Below are 17,407 nucleotides of genomic sequence, written 5' to 3'. Positions count from 1 at the left end.
TGTCGTCGTAAAGCAAAATTAAATTCAAAAAAGAAAAAGAGTCACACACTGTTAGAGATTCTGCTGCATCAACGCATCTCAATGCTAGCAGCACTATGAATTATATGATAAGACTCTTTATTTCTGAATATGAAAGAAGTGATGAGAGTCGTCTAATCCCCATTTTCTCTGTGTGGACTTAAGAACTTCAGGATTTCAGCACTATTCATCAGAGTGCAAGCAACAGAACACTGTAGCTACATTCAGTCTAACCAGACTTAAATGGTATTATGTGACCTTTATCCTTTTCCCAGCAGTGCATAATATTGCTGCTGACTGTGACTGACCGTGCAAATCAAGGTTGAAGCACTGCTCACTTCGCTGGTGAGTTTCTGCGATATGCAATCAAAAACAGAAGACACCCCTCACCTGCCTCCCAGCAGCGCATGCAGCACAGTGGGCAATTGGTGAAAAAATGAAACCTAATTAGATTGATCAGAGGGTTACAGGGTCCTGCCTGGACATTGCATGATGAGAAGAAATCTCTGATGATCAGAGGCTGAGCAAAGAGCTGAGATTTGTGCTGGATATCGGGAGTGAGAGACTAAGACAGGATTGGAGAAGCAGAGAAATAAAGTATCGATCAACAAAGCTGTGCTGCCTGCCGTTGCAGGCGTCTCTCCTGGGATCACAATGACGCAAAATAGAGAGGCAATCTTTATTAGATATAAAGATTGTTTCTGTTGTGCAACGAATGATATGGTGCTTGCACATTGGAAAAAGTCCATGTATGAGATTGTGAATCAAAATATACTCAATATCTATTTGCAGGAGACCGCATGCTCCATATGGCAAGTGACATGGAAAGTAGTGATGATACATAAAATTAGAATATTTCTAAAAAAAATTCCATGGGAAAATCAGGCTTGACATAAGAGAAATAATTGGTGGATGGGAAAAAAGATAGCAGTTGTATGATTTTCAGAAGGAGCACACACACACACGCACGCACGCGCGCGCACACACACACACACACTAAATTACTTTAAATTCAATTGATTTTTACAATACATTTTCCTCATGTGTATTATCTGAATAGCAACTGAATAACTGACACGTTACATGATGAATGTTAGAGGCTGATATGCAGAACCACAGGTCCTTCATGCATGATGTAGTGTGACTTCTATTAACACACATGCTCCATTAATAGGTGACATAACCTTTACAGTATGTCAGTGAGAAATGGAATGAATAAATGGAGAGCGGAAAAAGACATTCGAGACAAGTTGTGGGTGTAAAGTAATGAAATTAAAACAGCCCTAAAGGTAAAAACAGAAATGTAAGGGATTATATGTTCTTCCTGGAGATAACTAGACTGTTTAACCATTTAATTCATGGAATACACAGTTAAAAAGCAAATGTGGTTTTTCAGATTAGAAAGAAGCAAAGGTTTGTCTGAAAAGATCAGACTGGCTTCTGACAAAAAGGGGCATATTGACAAGGTGAAGCTTCACAACAGGGATAGGGTGTTCAATTATCACTAGGGACTTGTTTTCTTGAAAAAACAAACTATCTTCAGTCTCAGATGGTGAAAGTTTTTTAGGATTCAGAAAGGTTAGTGTACTTAAACTCTCCAATTTGTCATGCATAATACAATATTGGAAATAAGACTTATTTTCAACAATCTGGAAACATGGCGCATAAATCTGCTTCGCAGCCTTTCGCTGTGAATTGTTTTTTTGCGTGTGTGATTGTGCTAGTACCATAATGCTGATGCAACACTTCTTTCAGTGTGTCATTCTGTTTCTAATTTTCCTCCCACTTTTTTTTTTTTTTTGCTTTTATAAGCTGTTACAACACAAATGTTTTGTCAGGCTTGTCTGTGGCTGCCTCTGATAGCACCACCAGCTGACTGGGTGGCCTAAGCTTCATTATTTACTACAATGGCATCACCACAGCATGTGCCAAGCACTGGGTCAGAGACAAGAGTTTCTGGATGAGTTCAAGCCCATATGGCAAGAAAGCACAGGTGGGAAACTAGATAGAAGTATCTGTAGTGAGCAATCAGTCACGGAGACAGAATGTAGTGTTCGTACTCAGTGGATGGTACGTGGAGACAGGACACTTCAGTGCTGACCTTGTCAAGATCCCAGCAATTCAAGTGGTTAACTCAATAGTATGCATTATGCAAACCAAAGAAACACATTTATGGTTAATGGGAATGGCTGCATTCACAGGGTCATGGTTCATCATATCTGAGGGCTGTCAATGTGTATTTGCTCTACTCAGGTATGCTCGTCTCTTTCTCATATTTGAATGCTTGGTGTCAGTCAGTCTCTGGCCCTCTTCACGTACTCTGTGAGGTGTAACCACTGGTATAATGTTAGTATTACTAACCACAGAGTACTATTGTTCTGATTACATGTGATGTGCTGAAGACTGTATAAAACATAAATATTAAGTGAGAGTCCAAATGTGAAGTACAACAGGGGCTGCATGGCACAAACTGCTGACATGAGTGCCGTAAGGCATGATGTGCCTCTAGTGGTTGTGAATATAAAGTAGAGATGATGTGAAACAACTGTAGCGGTTTAAAATTAAATACAACTGGAGCTGAAATCATAAGAAATGCTCTTTATATGCAGGTTTTCATTTTAATAAGTTGAGTATTTTCTCTATATAAGATGTAGATCCTTATCTATCAGTTTGTTTACCAGTCTTGTTCCTACACAAATAACGGAACCCCGAAAAGAGTGGAAAAAAAACAAAAAAACAAAAACTAAACCACATACTGAACAAGACTGAAAATTGAGAGTATACACAAAGAAAACTGATGCTATTTGTTCTTTATGGGGATGTCATGAGTATAATATTCTTATTGTTTTCATTGAGCTGCTAATGGCTATAAAGATACACCTACTGTTCCCCAAGCAGCTGCTCAACACATACAATTTGACTGCACACCTGCAACATATTAAGGGTTACATTATTTTGTGCTTTTCTTAAAAGTTTGATATTTCTTCACCCTTTATCATTATATATATCCCTATGTGCTTGGCTTTTTTTCAGCATTTGTTTTTCCTATTCATTATAATTGTTTTGCATAAATGAATATTCATGTTTCAATATTTAAAGTCTATTAAGGGATTAGGCTACTGTTTTTGAAGCCCTGATATGGATAACGGAAGCAAAGCGTTCTCAAATATGATCACAGTGTAGGTGAACATTAATATTCATACTTGTGATAATTAGGGAGATGGCTTGAATTAAAAATGAACATTTGTTCATTCATTCTGTCTCTTACGGAAAAAAAAACAGGACCGGAAAGCATGAACAAAAAGACGTGAAGCCATTGATCTGTTTGACAAGTGGGAGAGGCGGGGGTGGAGTATGGGTGCATTCTTGATCTAGATTCCTTAGGAAAATTGTCACAAACAATCAGATGTCACTGATGCAGTATAAAGTCAGTCACAGTTTATGAGCAACTAAACATCAATGCCATAAATTAAATTGAAAACTACAAACTCTCACTCATGTCAGAGGAGATGACAGCAGTTTTAAAAGGAATGAAGAAGGCTAGCTCATCTATATATTCCTACTCTGTCAAACTTTCTCTTTACAGCCTTGAAAAACATGGCATGTCATCTCTCTCTCTCTCCCCCTCTCTCTCTCTCTCTCTCTCTCTCTCTCTCTCTCCCTCCTCTCTCTCTCTCTCTCTCCCTCTCTCTCTCTCTCTCTCTCTGTCTCTCTCTCTTTCTCTGTGCTTCTTCTGATGCTCTCCTCTTTAAGGCCTGTCCCTACGTTATCCATCAGAGAGCAGAAATCAAATATATGAAAATGAAGCAATAACTTTGGGAGACTTTCAACACAACACATCCCATAGTAGTGACGTGACTGCATCACACACCTTGACTCTGTGGCTTGTAATACACCGAAAGCCAGCAGAGGAGGAAAAGCTTGAGTTTGACGGCACAGCTCTGTAAAATTAAGAAATTTAAGATAAGACCAAATATCCAGAAGGAAGCAATTACAAGATGATGGAAAATCCCATGCAGGGCTTTTGAAGAAGACATTTGGGGGAAAGGGAAATAAAAAAAACCCAAACAATTACAATGTCACAGCTTGAATCTTTTGCTGTGAAATGTACCTTGGTGTATATTAATTCTCCAGGGAAACGGAATGAGGGATATTCCTGATTTATCACCCTCTTTGCCGCTATCATTTATCACCCCAGTAGCCACCGGATTGAGGTCTGCTTTGAAATGGCCACTGCGTTTCCACTTGGGAAATTCCATTACTGGTCTACCAATGGAGGAGAGGATGTGTTTTAGTTTATGAGGGCACAAAAAAGGTAGGTGTTCCAGAAGGAATCAGGTCTCATGACACAATATGTGAGAACAAGCACAAACATACATAGACATTGTGGTCCACCTTCATGTACACATGAACTCTACTGTTTCAGAATGCATACTATCACTTGGAACAAGACAATTGCAGGGGCTACATGGATTCATTAATTGACAGTTGATGTGGAGTGAGAGATATTTCCTACATGCTCAACTATGGTTATAGTCCAAATGTGTCATGGTGACATTAGTGGGGAAATAAGGCAGCATATAAATGAAAAACTGTGGTTAACACTTTATTAGTTTTTATTAAAACTACTGCTAGAGGTCAAGTCAAGCTATTAGCCATTTTTAGGGACCAAAATCTATTGAATTATACACTGTTGCAACATGTTTAGACTTAGACTTCCTTTTATTGTCATTGCACAAAGACTCAGAACAGTGAATCTGACGATGAAATGCTTGGCAACGGGAGTACACAGCATTTGTTCGCATCGGTATTTCTATAGTGTTAGGAAACATATAAACAGTGTGAGGATAGTCATAGACATGTTTTAAGTGTTATTAACAGTATGAGTCTTATAAATAAAATTTTATAAATAAATACATAATATTGCACGGAGCCTAAGGCCTGGCATGTAAACTTGAAATGTTGAAAATTATGTATAGATTATAGATATATTATAGATAGATCATATTATATAATTTATAATTGTAATTTATAATTAGAATTATAATTATATATAATTTATTTTCTTTTTATGTTTCTTTCCAGAATGAGAAAACCAGAGTTTTGTTCAAGGACAGCATTTCATTAAAACATTTGAATAAAATGGATCTTTGTTTCCTTTAATCGATCCATACTTTATTTCTGGTTTCACGTCTTTCCCCCAAAACCCCCAAAAAGTTCTTATTTCATTCGTTAGATTTTATTCCAATTCATAATTTTCATTATCATCAAACAATTATCATCATTATCTCTAACAATCTGGTGATGTTGCAGACGATGGCGCATGTAAAACAGATGGTGTGTAAAACTGCAGATATTATTCAACTGGAAATGATCTACTCTTTGATCCACATCTCTGATCTAGTCTGACTTTAGCTATGGTGCTATGTTTAGCATGCTAGGATGTGTGATTGCTGCTGCATTCGTTTGGAGATGAAATTACCATGACTTCAAAAAGAGAAAAAAAAAACAGCAAGCTGTGCTTTATGTTGCTTCTCCTGTGTCACGAACAAAGAAAATAGCTTCAGAGTGTATAAAGGAAAGAGATACAAAAGCTGATTGATAACATTTTTCCTCACAAGAATGAAGTATCTGAAATGTTGGAGCAAAGCTACAGACAATATCAATTACGTCAAACTTGGAGAAAACATGATATTTTAAGGGTGTCGCTTACTTTTGCCTTGAAGACTTGAAATATGGATTGGATATACTTTAGGCAGCATGAATCAATTTCAGACCTAACCCTTGTTATGAGTCCTGTGGAAGTCTCAGTCAGAAAGACTGAGAGAGTACTGGGGGACATACGATGCATGAAGGTGTGGAGGTAGAAGAGTTGAGGAAGAGGACAGGACTTAGAGTGAAGACAAGGTGAGGAGGAGGCTGTTGGATCAGCCTATTGACAGCTCAAGCCCCACAGGGCTAAATACAAGGGCGGTGTGTGTTCATGCGTGTGCATGTGAGTGTGCGTATGTGTCAGTCCTGATGATCTAGCATGTCAACTTAAGTAAAGGTCCTTCTCGGTGCTGATGCCCTCAGGAAACATTGACATTCTCAGCAGTTTCTTCTGTGTTGCTCGAGTCTCGGCAATCCAGCACAAGACAGAGACGGGAGAGAGCATGGGGGAATTAGTCTGACACTGCAGTATATCCTCCCACCATATCCTACATGTGGACAGTATTATACAGTATTTAATATATTCAGGGAGCACATTGTCCCTAAAGTCATCGACAATTATTTTAGGTGGTCAGCAGGGCCAATTATTCTATTAATCTCTGCTTTGACTTGTTTTACAAGTGCTACTGGTAATAGCGCACAGGATGTTGTCTTCTGAGGCTGAACATACTCTCTGCTCGTACTTGCCCACCAGGTATCAGTCAGTTGATTGTGTTTCCTCCCTCAGAATGGCGTGACAGCGTATCGGCTCTTACTCCTTCACACTTGAGCGTGGGTGAGCAGGGGTCAGAAAAAAAATTCAGGAAATAGATGATAGATGAGAAAATGAAAATATTTCAGTGACTGGCTTATCTATGTCTTGCTAACACTACGGAGGCATTCATCACCTCCAGTCATGTCAGAGTCAGTTTGGTTGCAGAAGATTTGTTTGGCATCCAGAGTACATTTGCACCACTGGATTCAATTAGGGCAACTATTGACACTTGTCAGATATGTGTTGCTGCTTTTTACAAAGCAAACAAAGGAACTGACTAATAAGAAAAGTGGACTGAGCGTCTGGGAAAATAATTGCTTTTGCTGTTTTTCAAGGTTTTTTTTTCACTCCATGTTCAATGCACTTACATGTGCATAAACATGCTTTAACATTGTTGTTGTTGTTCGAGCAAACACTGAAATGATTTTTTTTTTTTTTTTTATTGTTTGCAAGTAGCTGGTGTAGTGTTAAATGAGCTACAGCACCTGCACCATCAACTGTTGTGAACTTAACTCGGGGTTGATTTTAAATTAAAACCAAGGGAGCAAATGGAAATCTGCTGCACAAAACACGTCCAAATACGGTGGTTTCTTTTGGTAATTTCATGCAAAGAAAGAGAAACATATTTGTGGCTGTTCTGAGAAAGCTTCCAGCCTCATGACCAAAGAGAGAAGTTAGAGAAAAGAGATGAGGAATGGAGTGGTGCTGAACAAAGGTCTTTATATGCTAGCATAAAAAAAGAAGAGAAAAGAAAAAAAGATGATTGTGTGACTGGACTCAAATGAAAAAAATAACTAGTACTGCTATTGCAAGTGAAATTCATTCACTTTATTCATTTTTCCCATGTACTGTGATTTAAAAATATTGGTATGCTGATTTAATAATTATAATTCATAATGTGCCAGGAAAAGAACTAATCCCTTCCTACCAGTATCCTAAAAACCACCACCTCCTGAAAATAGCCATCCGCCCTCACACCTATTTCCTTCAAGCCCATGACTTCATCGACTAGTGAAATCTTGTGAGGTTAGGATTGGCCTGCTTTTTTAGGATTTTAAATTGCCTTTGAATAGCCAAAAAATTGTATTCCATACTGGAAGATAGCTTTGCATTCCAGCCTTACATTCTATTCCCACTCTCACTTTCAGGCCCTACAAATGCCTCCCCTTTTTTCTATAAGTCTTGTTTCTGCTTCAGCCTACACTAATTCAGACTCAACTGTGTGTGTGTGTGTGTGTGTGTGTGTGTGTGTGTGTGTGTGTGTGTGTGTGTGTGTGTGTGTGTGTGTGTGTGTGTGTGTGTGTGTTTGTGTATGTAGGTGTCAAGTCGAGTAATTATTTGGAATTCCCACTGCGTTCCAGATCTAATGAGGAGTCACGTGACAGCTCATTTTGGACAGGAGCTCTCTGGGACTGTCTTGCAAGCAGCAAACAGAGGAGCTACGAAAAAAAGGTGGGAGGAGTGAATAACAACAATCAACCAAGCAATAGAATGGAGTTTTAGTCAAATAAGGTATTCACACACTTTCTACAAGTCTTTTTTAGTGTGATCATAATCAGTTTTGTTGGCTATAAAGGTTTAGATTTCTTTCTCACTGGGATGTTTACAACTCTGCTTACTCCTGAGTTTGTGCTGAAAGATTTCACCAGAAGGCAAATCCTCCCAATAAGTCTGTCTTGATCCACGCTGTGTTGAGCATTGAGTCCATGTTAAAACCAGGTTGACCTTGATCAAAACCAGCAGCCTCAAAATCGATCTTAAACACAAACAAGTGCATTGCTCCCAATGAGATGTGGAATTCATGAAGCTTTTTGGTTCCTTGAAGGAGAAGCTGTATTTCTGTGTTCTGTACAAAGCAAATGGCAATGTGATGAGTCACTGGAGAGGACAGGAGCCGATGGATCCAAGTAATTAGGTTTCATCCTAGTTTCGTGACTATACATGGCCTATGCATGACCAGTACTGACTGCAACTTATCAGGCATATCAAGAATTAACAAGAGGCTAGCAACACCAAATAGTACAAAGATTTGTGATCTGAACACAGTCCTTTAGGGTAGATAAAATCTGTTCACTGCACAAATGAAGAACTCAAAAAGGATGCTACAAGTACATTTAACTTGAATAATTAAATTTAATACTGAGAGCTACTATTAAATATGGATCTGAACAGCCACATAAGGAGTCCTCCTGATGCCCAAAGTGACTTGCTGACCCATCATAAAATGCACAGACACATTTTTATCACAACCATCAACTAATGGTGTAAGAGTAGTTTTTTTTCCATGTCTGTGATAGCATGCAATCTGTTACTGATGACTAGTTGATGTTCTCATTTTTGTGGGAACAGATGTGATGAAAAAATAAATAGACAAGGGATTGGGAGAGAAGGCAGATTGAAATCAGCAGTGCTGCAAACACACTGGCACTATCCACCCAATTAGTATGCCTGACAGCACTATACACCGGCAGCTGGATTCATTGGATTCATGCACGTGTGGTGAAAACGCCCAGAGAATACAAACAGTAAAACACAGAGATGAGCAGACACCAGCACTTCCCTCTCCATCCTACTCCACCTTGTTTTCTCTTGGCCACTCTCTCTCTCGCCAGAACAAACAGAGAATAAGAGAGGGAAACAAAGCCTTCATAGTGCACGTACTTACACAGCAATTCTGTCGGAGCTGGTTCCAGATGAATAAGGCAGAATACCAAGTGGCCCACTTATACGCTAGGCAGAGACAAATAGACCAGTCAATCACCACAGGCTGCTGCCGAATAACAAACACTCGCTCGTGTTTGTGGATGTAGAAGACCGCGTTTTTCTAATTGTTGGGCCCTGAATGCATCTGTGTCTATACACATACAGTAATAGCACTATATGTACAACAACTGCCACTTCCAAATTATTGTGATGCATTTTCTACGGCACCAGATGTTGTACTGTTGAAAAAAATAGAGATCCAGTCTATACAAAATACTGACAGAGGATTTTGCTGCAGTCAGTAGTTTCCTTTAGGAAGCAAACAAGCAAAAAACAAAAAAAACAAAAAAAAACAAACAAACATTTGTACCCATTCCTTCCTTCATGCTATGCGTCATGTACCAGACTGCCTGTCAGAAATGTAGAGCGGTAGAACTGTCAGAGCCAACTGACCCTCAGGAGGGGTCACCGAGGAGGTGCAAACATTACTATTTAATGGAATGGAAGCCTCCCAGTAGGGACCAGAGCTCATGAAGTGCAGCATTACTTAGGAACATGGAAATAGAGGTTTGGTTCAAGGAAGGACCAGATGGGGAAGCTCTCAATTATAGTTTCCTGAACCATAAAGGTCAGGGAAAAAACAAAACAAAACTTAGTTTATTTTACACTGGGCAGGAATTACATGTCACTAGATTGCCTTAAGGGTTTTAAGGTACATTTAATTATTTATCTTGATCAGATCTGTTTTTTTAATTATTTGGGTGGGTGTCATACGTCACTGGGACCAAACATAGCTTAGCAGCCATAAGAAACAATGCAATTCTAGACGCGATTTACACCAAAAATATCATGGTTACCTGCGCGGTGAACAGTTGTGTCAACAGAACAGCAAAAATACGCCACTTTCAAATAAATTCACTGTGGAATTAATAACAATTAGAGTTGTTATTAATTCCACACAGTCCAATAGTAATAAACGGCGGTTAGCTCAATGCTAACATAATATTGAAAATCCCATTGACGAGCTAGCGCGTCAGCATTTTTTAGCGCGATACCTTCCCAGAAGGTATTCTAAAGAACAACAGGTCCTTGTCTTCGCGTCTTTTTGCTGTTCTGTTGACACATAAACATAAAATGTACACACATAAAATGTATTTTTTCTTCTATTTATCATAATGACGTATAACATATACGTCACTTAAAATTAACTTTACTGTCCCTTTAAGCAACACTTGGGTTCAATAATTAGATGTAAACATTTTATTCCAGGTGAGATAACCCTAACTCTACCACAGCACATCACTGGAACCCAGCGGATAATAAATTCTCAGTAGAGGCAAATTACTTCCATCTATCTGGTGAAAAACATCAATTTTGAAATATTCAGAAACATAGATTTTTTTCCCTCCATGTGTGACATAATCTTTACTCCTACCTGATTCTGCCCTCAACTCTTAAATAATAACTATACCATCAGTATTTTGACAAATTTTCCAACCAGAGTGAAACAAATGGCTCTGCCTTTATTGAATGCTGTTAAAATTGGGAGCTTCTAAGTCATTACAGCTGTAAGCAATTTCTTTTTATATTTAACTTATTGTATGCTGGTATACTGTTCCTTTAGAATGGTGTAGTCCAAACAAACACACACATAAAGCTCCCTTGAATCTACATACCTCAATCACTAGCGAACAACACAAATTACTGACAGCGTCAGCCATTCTTGATTATTACCTACAGTATATGAAAGCAATTGTGTCCAGGTGTCCAGCAGCTGCGGAGTGTGTGTACAGGTTCTACAGAGACACCCTCTGTGTGAAGATGAGTTATTGTGTTGCTCACTTAATGGTTACTAAGTGAGAGATAGTGTGTGATACCAAAAGCATTGCTTTATGATTCTTTTTTTTTTTTCAACTGTGCTATTACAGTCTCTCTTTTGATGACACATCTGTGCCATTTATAATGATACAAAGAGATGCACCCCATGAACCTGTTTCTCTGTGCTCTCATCCCCACTGTGCATATAGTCAGAGAGAAGGATACACAGTAATAGATTAGCTCTACAAAAAGACATTTACATGGGACATTCTAAGAGGTGTTAAAACCTTTGAAAGCCATTCATGCTGATGTGTGTGTGACAGACGTGTCATAGCAATGATACAATTTAGTGGGTAAATAGTTAAAGAGAAAGGGTAACTTTGATAGGGTTGTGAGCGTATGCTGTTAAAAAAAATTAATTACTGCTAGTAGGGTCATTTTATTCCCCAGTAAAAAAAAAAAGGAAATGTCACAGATTATATGTCCTACCTTAGTTTTCAGAGCCGATTCAAGGAAATTTCCCCAAGGAATTTGTCATGTTCAAGGAAATTTTGCTGCTGTTACTGAGTGAGCCCAGAAAAAAAGGCTCAAGAAGACAAGTTGGTAAGGTGAGAAGATAGGAAAAAAGAACAGAGACAAAATGATGAAGGGCAGGAGTCAAAAGCCAAGCTCAGCTTTTGAAGGATAAGAGATAAGAGAAATGTGTTTCTTGACAGTCCAAGTTGGAAACGTAGTCAAGGGGTCAGGAGATGTCCTGGTGCTGTTTGGGAGGGAGGAGCACAATGCAGTGGAAACAACTATAACACCATATAAACACAAAGAGGCAGAAAAGAGGGTGACATGCTGCCGTATGACAGATACTTGTTGTCACTGTCATGCTGTAGTATGACAACCTCTCATGAGATAAGCACGGAGCAAGAGGCCAAAACTGCAAGGGAAGTGAACTTCAGCAGCAGCCAATGAAAATAAGATGGGAAAAAAAGAAAGCGAACAATGAGCCAATTTCAGTGTTGGTTCTATCATCAGTCTGAGATTTATATTATAACTGAAATAGTTCAGAGCTGATCCAAACGGACCAGTGAGACTGATATGTTATAGAAGATATTTGGTCGGGCTGCTGCTGAGGTCCTCTCCTTCACACTCTCACAAAACACACTCACATCTCCTTGACTTTTTCACAGAACACACCTGCTACACTTCAACCTGTCATCTTTGCAGCAAGCACAGTGCAGCTGCTAACACTCCCTACAGGCATCAAATCGAATTCAGCACTCAGCACCCCTCTCTCCTCACCTCTCACCACCATTTGCTCTTTTCCTGAGGAATGAGGGTTCTCTCTGCTGATCCTGATGTGGCTGTGGTGCTGACAGAGCATTATGATTGCCATAGCACTGGTTGAGTCTTCCAACAGCCAACGAAAAACCTTGCTAGTCCTCTTACTGTCAGGCCCACTCATACAGTATATTGACAAGCCAGCAAGGCAGCAGAATAATACCAACAACACATAACAACAAACTGCATTATAAATGATATAAGTGAAGGTGGTGCAGCTTAATTCACTAGACATCACTTAATAAGCAAATGAGGATTTGTGCAAAGAAGTCTATTAGCCTGTCAGCCTACCTCTGCCCCTGTTTAAGTCAAGCCTTCCTGAATGCTAATTGTATATAAGCTTTGTGCCACCCAGCAGAGCTTTAATACACATGCAATTCTTAAACAAGAGGTAAAACAAAAATCAATCTTTGCCCATCTAGAAAACCCATTGCCAAGGAAGTGAGACCAGTGCAGTTTCATCAGCTGTATCTAAAGCAGGATGTGCATCTCTGCACCAGAAGATTCCACTTGAGTTAACAGATGATGTGCATTGATGAAAGGGATTGCTGTATTTTCTATTTTATAGTCAAATGACAACAATTTCTAAAAAATATTATTAGTTTGAATATTTTTAAAAAAAATATTCAAACTAATAATATAGTAGTTAGAATAGTTTGAAGTTCTCTCATTTAATTCAACTACAACTGCACCTACATTGTCTGAAAAACAGCGGAAACATTAAGTCCTTTATCTCAACGCTAACCACCCACTTATATCTCTACCTGAATCACTCACTCCAGCAAAACACAGTCAAACATCAGCAGCCAATGAAGATGGTTCACTTACGATCGTTGCAAAAAGAGCCACCATAGGACGTCATGGTGCAGTCGCAGGTGAAGCCCTCCCACTGCTGGAGACACACCCCCTGATGGTAGCAGGACTCCTCCGTACAGGTGGTACTGGGTCCTAAAGGGGGTAACGATCAGCTTTAGTTAGTTCACTGAAGGTCATTCCATACTAATCATTATTATTCCAAACTAAAACCCTTGGACAGCTTTGCCAGCTGTCCACTCCCCAGGGTGATGATGGCAGAGCAGAAACTTGGAAGCTCTCTTTAGACATAGATTTAATTTCAAGCACATGCTATAATCGCCTCAACGGCTCAGAATTCTTCAGCTGGTGAAGGAGAGCAGCTTTTGAAAATGGGTTTTAGCTGTATAGTAATGTTGTTGAGCCACATCATGCTAATATCAGGGGCGGCAGTGGAGAGCAGGTCATCCAGTGGTCATATTGGTGGTTCAAATCCCGCTCGTCATGTGCCGTTGTGTCCTTGTGCAAGACACCTTGCCCTATTTGCCTCCAGTGAGGAAGGTGTACAAATGTTGCAGTGCTGGCCTTTGGCATGGATTGGCTGCTACGTGTCCATCGGTCTGCCCCAGGCTATGTATATAGTACACCCTCACCAGTAGTGAATGAATAATGGAACCACTGTGAAGCACTTCTAGCGTCTACAAAAAAAGTACTATACAAATCTAATCCATTATTATTAATAGCGTTTTCATAGCAAAAGAATGAAACTCAAGAGTTATTCATTCAGTTTATTCTTTTATACAGATTGTTTGCAGGCTGTAGCTCTCCACAGTTCTGCATAATACAAAGTACTTAGAAAGGCAGAATAGGGCCCCGTTGCTGTTTGACCTCTGAAAGGGAAGCTAACGAGGTTGGGGACAGAACAAGGGTGGGACATTTTGACTTTATGTTATGTGAGCCTCCAATTGGGGGATTTAAATAGCAGTCAGTGCCAGAATCCAGCTGACCCATAGAGGAACTCTCAAACTCTAAGCTCTAAACTGAGGACATCACCTGATGATGGATGAACAAATGAAACAAATGAGTAGTAGGAATTAATATAAAACCTTATTCAGTGTAGATGGATGCAGCTGAATACAGTTTCAGCCAATGTACCAGAGTTAGAGTTTTTGAAAGTGAATAAAATGAAATAATAAAAAAAAGCACAGTGTTTTTAGGAGATCTGGTGACTGCACCAAAACACAGTATCATTAGTTTTATGGAGTGATGATGTCTCCTGTTGTTCCCACCCACTGTCATATGAATACGTTAAATAGTCACTTCTAAACTCCACAATTGCGATTTCTCAGTGAAATGCCATCAAGGTATTCAGAAGAATCATTTAAACTTCAAACTGTACCATTCATTGCCTTGCAGGTATCTTTTGATCGTTCTCCAAGAACTGATCTTAATTATTCTGTGTTCTTAAAAGATAATATCTCTGATGTATATAAAATATCATCACTTAGATATAAGGACGCAGACGAAAGCAAATTCTTTGTTGTATATGTAAACAAATATGGATGGTGTGGCCCTTCTCAGGTTGGTGATTAAATTTTCAATTTAGCCAGAATATATCCAAAGTGTCATGGTCCAGTTCCATTATAACTTATTTTCACATAGATGACACCTTTTGTCATTTACACATGTCCCAGTAAAAACACCTCCTCCTCCCATACCAACCAGCAGAAAAAATAAATCATTAACATGTTAGTACTTTATAGTGTTTGCTCGTAACAACAACTTCAAGTTCATCTTTTCTACATCGGCCTAATCTCTTCATAGTTCCTAGCCAGGCTCATTGCTCCATTAATTACCCACTACGAAATGATCCATTGAAGAGTTAATTACCCATACTGTCATGATTAATAACAGAGCTGTGCAGCCACTCCCTTACACCCCCTTAAACTATTGATCATCCAATCGTTACTTTTACTTGGCTGCCTGAGAAGCTGTTAATCTGCATCTGCTGTGAATCAGGAGGACCCTGAACAATACATCTCAATATAAATGGTAAAATCCAAAGTGAGTGCACGTCTCCCCTCTCTCACTACTGTCACCTGTGTCTAGGTGGAACAGCTGTGTGATAAATGAAGCAGCTGCTTGTACAGTATTAGTGATGCAGAGCAGGATGGAGATCTACGTCTGAATCCTGGTTCATAAAGTACATTTTTGAAGGGGGCATTTGTTAAAAAGGAGGAGAAATTTTCAAATCTGTTTGAGGTTTTATCTTTCTTTAGACTTTTGAAGCAGCTTTTTAAGACTTTGGCAGTACATGCATTGTTTGTTCCCTTGTACTTGCCCTCTTGAGCTTCACTGATTCCCAACACTATTAAAACACCTGCACATCAGCTCTAATGGGTAAAGTCTCCTTCCCTTTTCCCTGACTTGTTTTTTATTGTCGTGGTAATCTGCTGATTCAGTACAGACTTACAAGAGCAGCCTAATTTGCTGCCCTGTCTTTTGGCCAGAGACCTGACCTGCAGCCACCTCTGATCACTCTGGATCACCAGCGGACAGGTTTAGAATGACCGTAGGACCTGTTCTGTAATCGTTCACAAGGGCACCTCTGTACTTCGGAAAAGTCATCTTTGTTTCTCTTTTTTCTAACTTAAATATTAAGAACATGAACTGTTGTTAAGAGAATATTTAATCTGCAACATATAACTCTTAAATATAAAAGCTGAGTATATGAATCAAGTATGCCTACCCTCTCTGTTGTCACTGTCTTATTCTGCGTTACAAATCTTTTATATTGAGCTATTTGCAAAGGTTTTTCCCACAAGATAATCATAGTTATTGGTCATCGATAGATAGGGTGTAATGATGGTGTTTACTGAAATGGACTCCAGTGTTTGGCTTCCCCTCTACCTGGTGAGGTATAATAATCTTGATTCGATAGAAAAAGATGAGGTCACTAGCTAGTATTATTTTCCTTGTACTGTTGTAATATCAATAATGAAATAACTATATTTCCAGGAGACCAAAGGTTCAATATAACCTTAATTTGCAAAAAAGTTCAATTTTTCCAAAACTGATTAATTATAAGTAATGGCAAATCCCATCATCATCCAATATTATCCTCCATTTCAGGTGCCTGCAGGAGTCAGTTTTACATCTTAATGCAGTTTTGAACTACGTTTTGAACAAACTAATTGTGGTGTTTAATTGTAATAAAGCTGGCTGGCAGAAGACACAGTGCTAGAGATGGAAAGGGAGAAAAATTGGATGAGAGCCACACTGAGCCAGCCAATACAGCCCTCAGAGAAATCAAGCCAGTAGCCTCAGAGTTTCTTGGTGGCAAGGGGAGCGGCGGTGGAGAGCTGTGCATGAGGGGAAATGCTATTTTCAAAATCCACTGTAATACAAAGATGTAGCTGCCAGACACTAGAGCCATGCAGCCTGAGAGATAGCAGCAAACTGTTTGCAGAAGTGTTAAAAAGACAGCAAATTCCAGACTGATGAGGCAAAAGCTGATGAGGGTGGGGGGTGTCGCTGAGATTAGCCGCACTGACAGTGACATTAGAGAATAGATACCTCCCCTCATAGAGGGTTTATGAGGTAATAGAGGTGACAAACGCAGGACATGGGTTTCATTTGTCACTTTTGACGATGGATTCTGACTATTGACAATGGGTCTACTGGTGCTTATCAGGGAATACCAGAACACATCCATACCAGGACATGGTGCGAGATGGATCCAAGTGATGATGAGGTTTAATACAATAGATTTTAATCGTCCACCACTTAATTGTCCAATATCAAGTCAAACAGTGTGGAAAAAGTCCATCACTGACATGAATAATGTTCATCTTTATTAGAAGCTGAGTAACAAATTAATAAACCGATCAGACTAACCATCAAAATATAGGCAATACATTTTTATGTCCATCAATGTCATTTCACTTGAGAAGTTAGTGGAGGCTGTCCAGCCATCTGCCACTGCTGGCACTGAGCTTGGATGATATGTGTGTTAAACATCTTATTCCCACCTCTAACTGACAGATTGAAATTAAAGAGATTCTGATCCCACTCCACTTCATATAATCATCAAACTGAAATATTCATAATGAGAAATCACTGGAAATGTTACGTCTGCTGTGCCAGATTATTGTTGCTGATGAAAAGGACGCAGTGCTGCTGAATGAATTATAGTTTGGCACAATCGGTTTTATCTCTGAAACGAAGGAAAAATGTTGTTTTTCATTCAATTTGAGGAAAACATATCTCAAGCACCAT

General features: G+C 39.2%; 1 protein-coding gene across 4 annotated transcripts in view; it reads right to left on the bottom strand.

Annotated features, from left to right (window-relative positions):
- nrxn2b (neurexin 2b) overlaps positions 1–17,407 on the bottom strand; it is a 581,101-nt gene that overhangs the window by 243,186 nt on the left and 320,508 nt on the right. For all 4 annotated transcript variants that reach the window (XM_068307857.1, XM_068307860.1, XM_068307859.1 and 1 more), the window contains one exon: positions 13,166–13,285. In XM_068307857.1, the coding sequence (XP_068163958.1) occupies positions 13,166–13,285 (120 nt within the window). The remainder of the gene's footprint in view (positions 1–13,165; positions 13,286–17,407) is intronic.

This window comes from Antennarius striatus, chromosome 23 (assembly GCF_040054535.1).
Source record: "Antennarius striatus isolate MH-2024 chromosome 23, ASM4005453v1, whole genome shotgun sequence".
NCBI classification, from domain to species: domain Eukaryota; kingdom Metazoa; phylum Chordata; class Actinopteri; order Lophiiformes; family Antennariidae; genus Antennarius; species Antennarius striatus.
The sequence above is the reverse complement of the archived record's forward strand: the minus strand, read 5'-3'. Positions and strand labels throughout refer to the sequence as shown.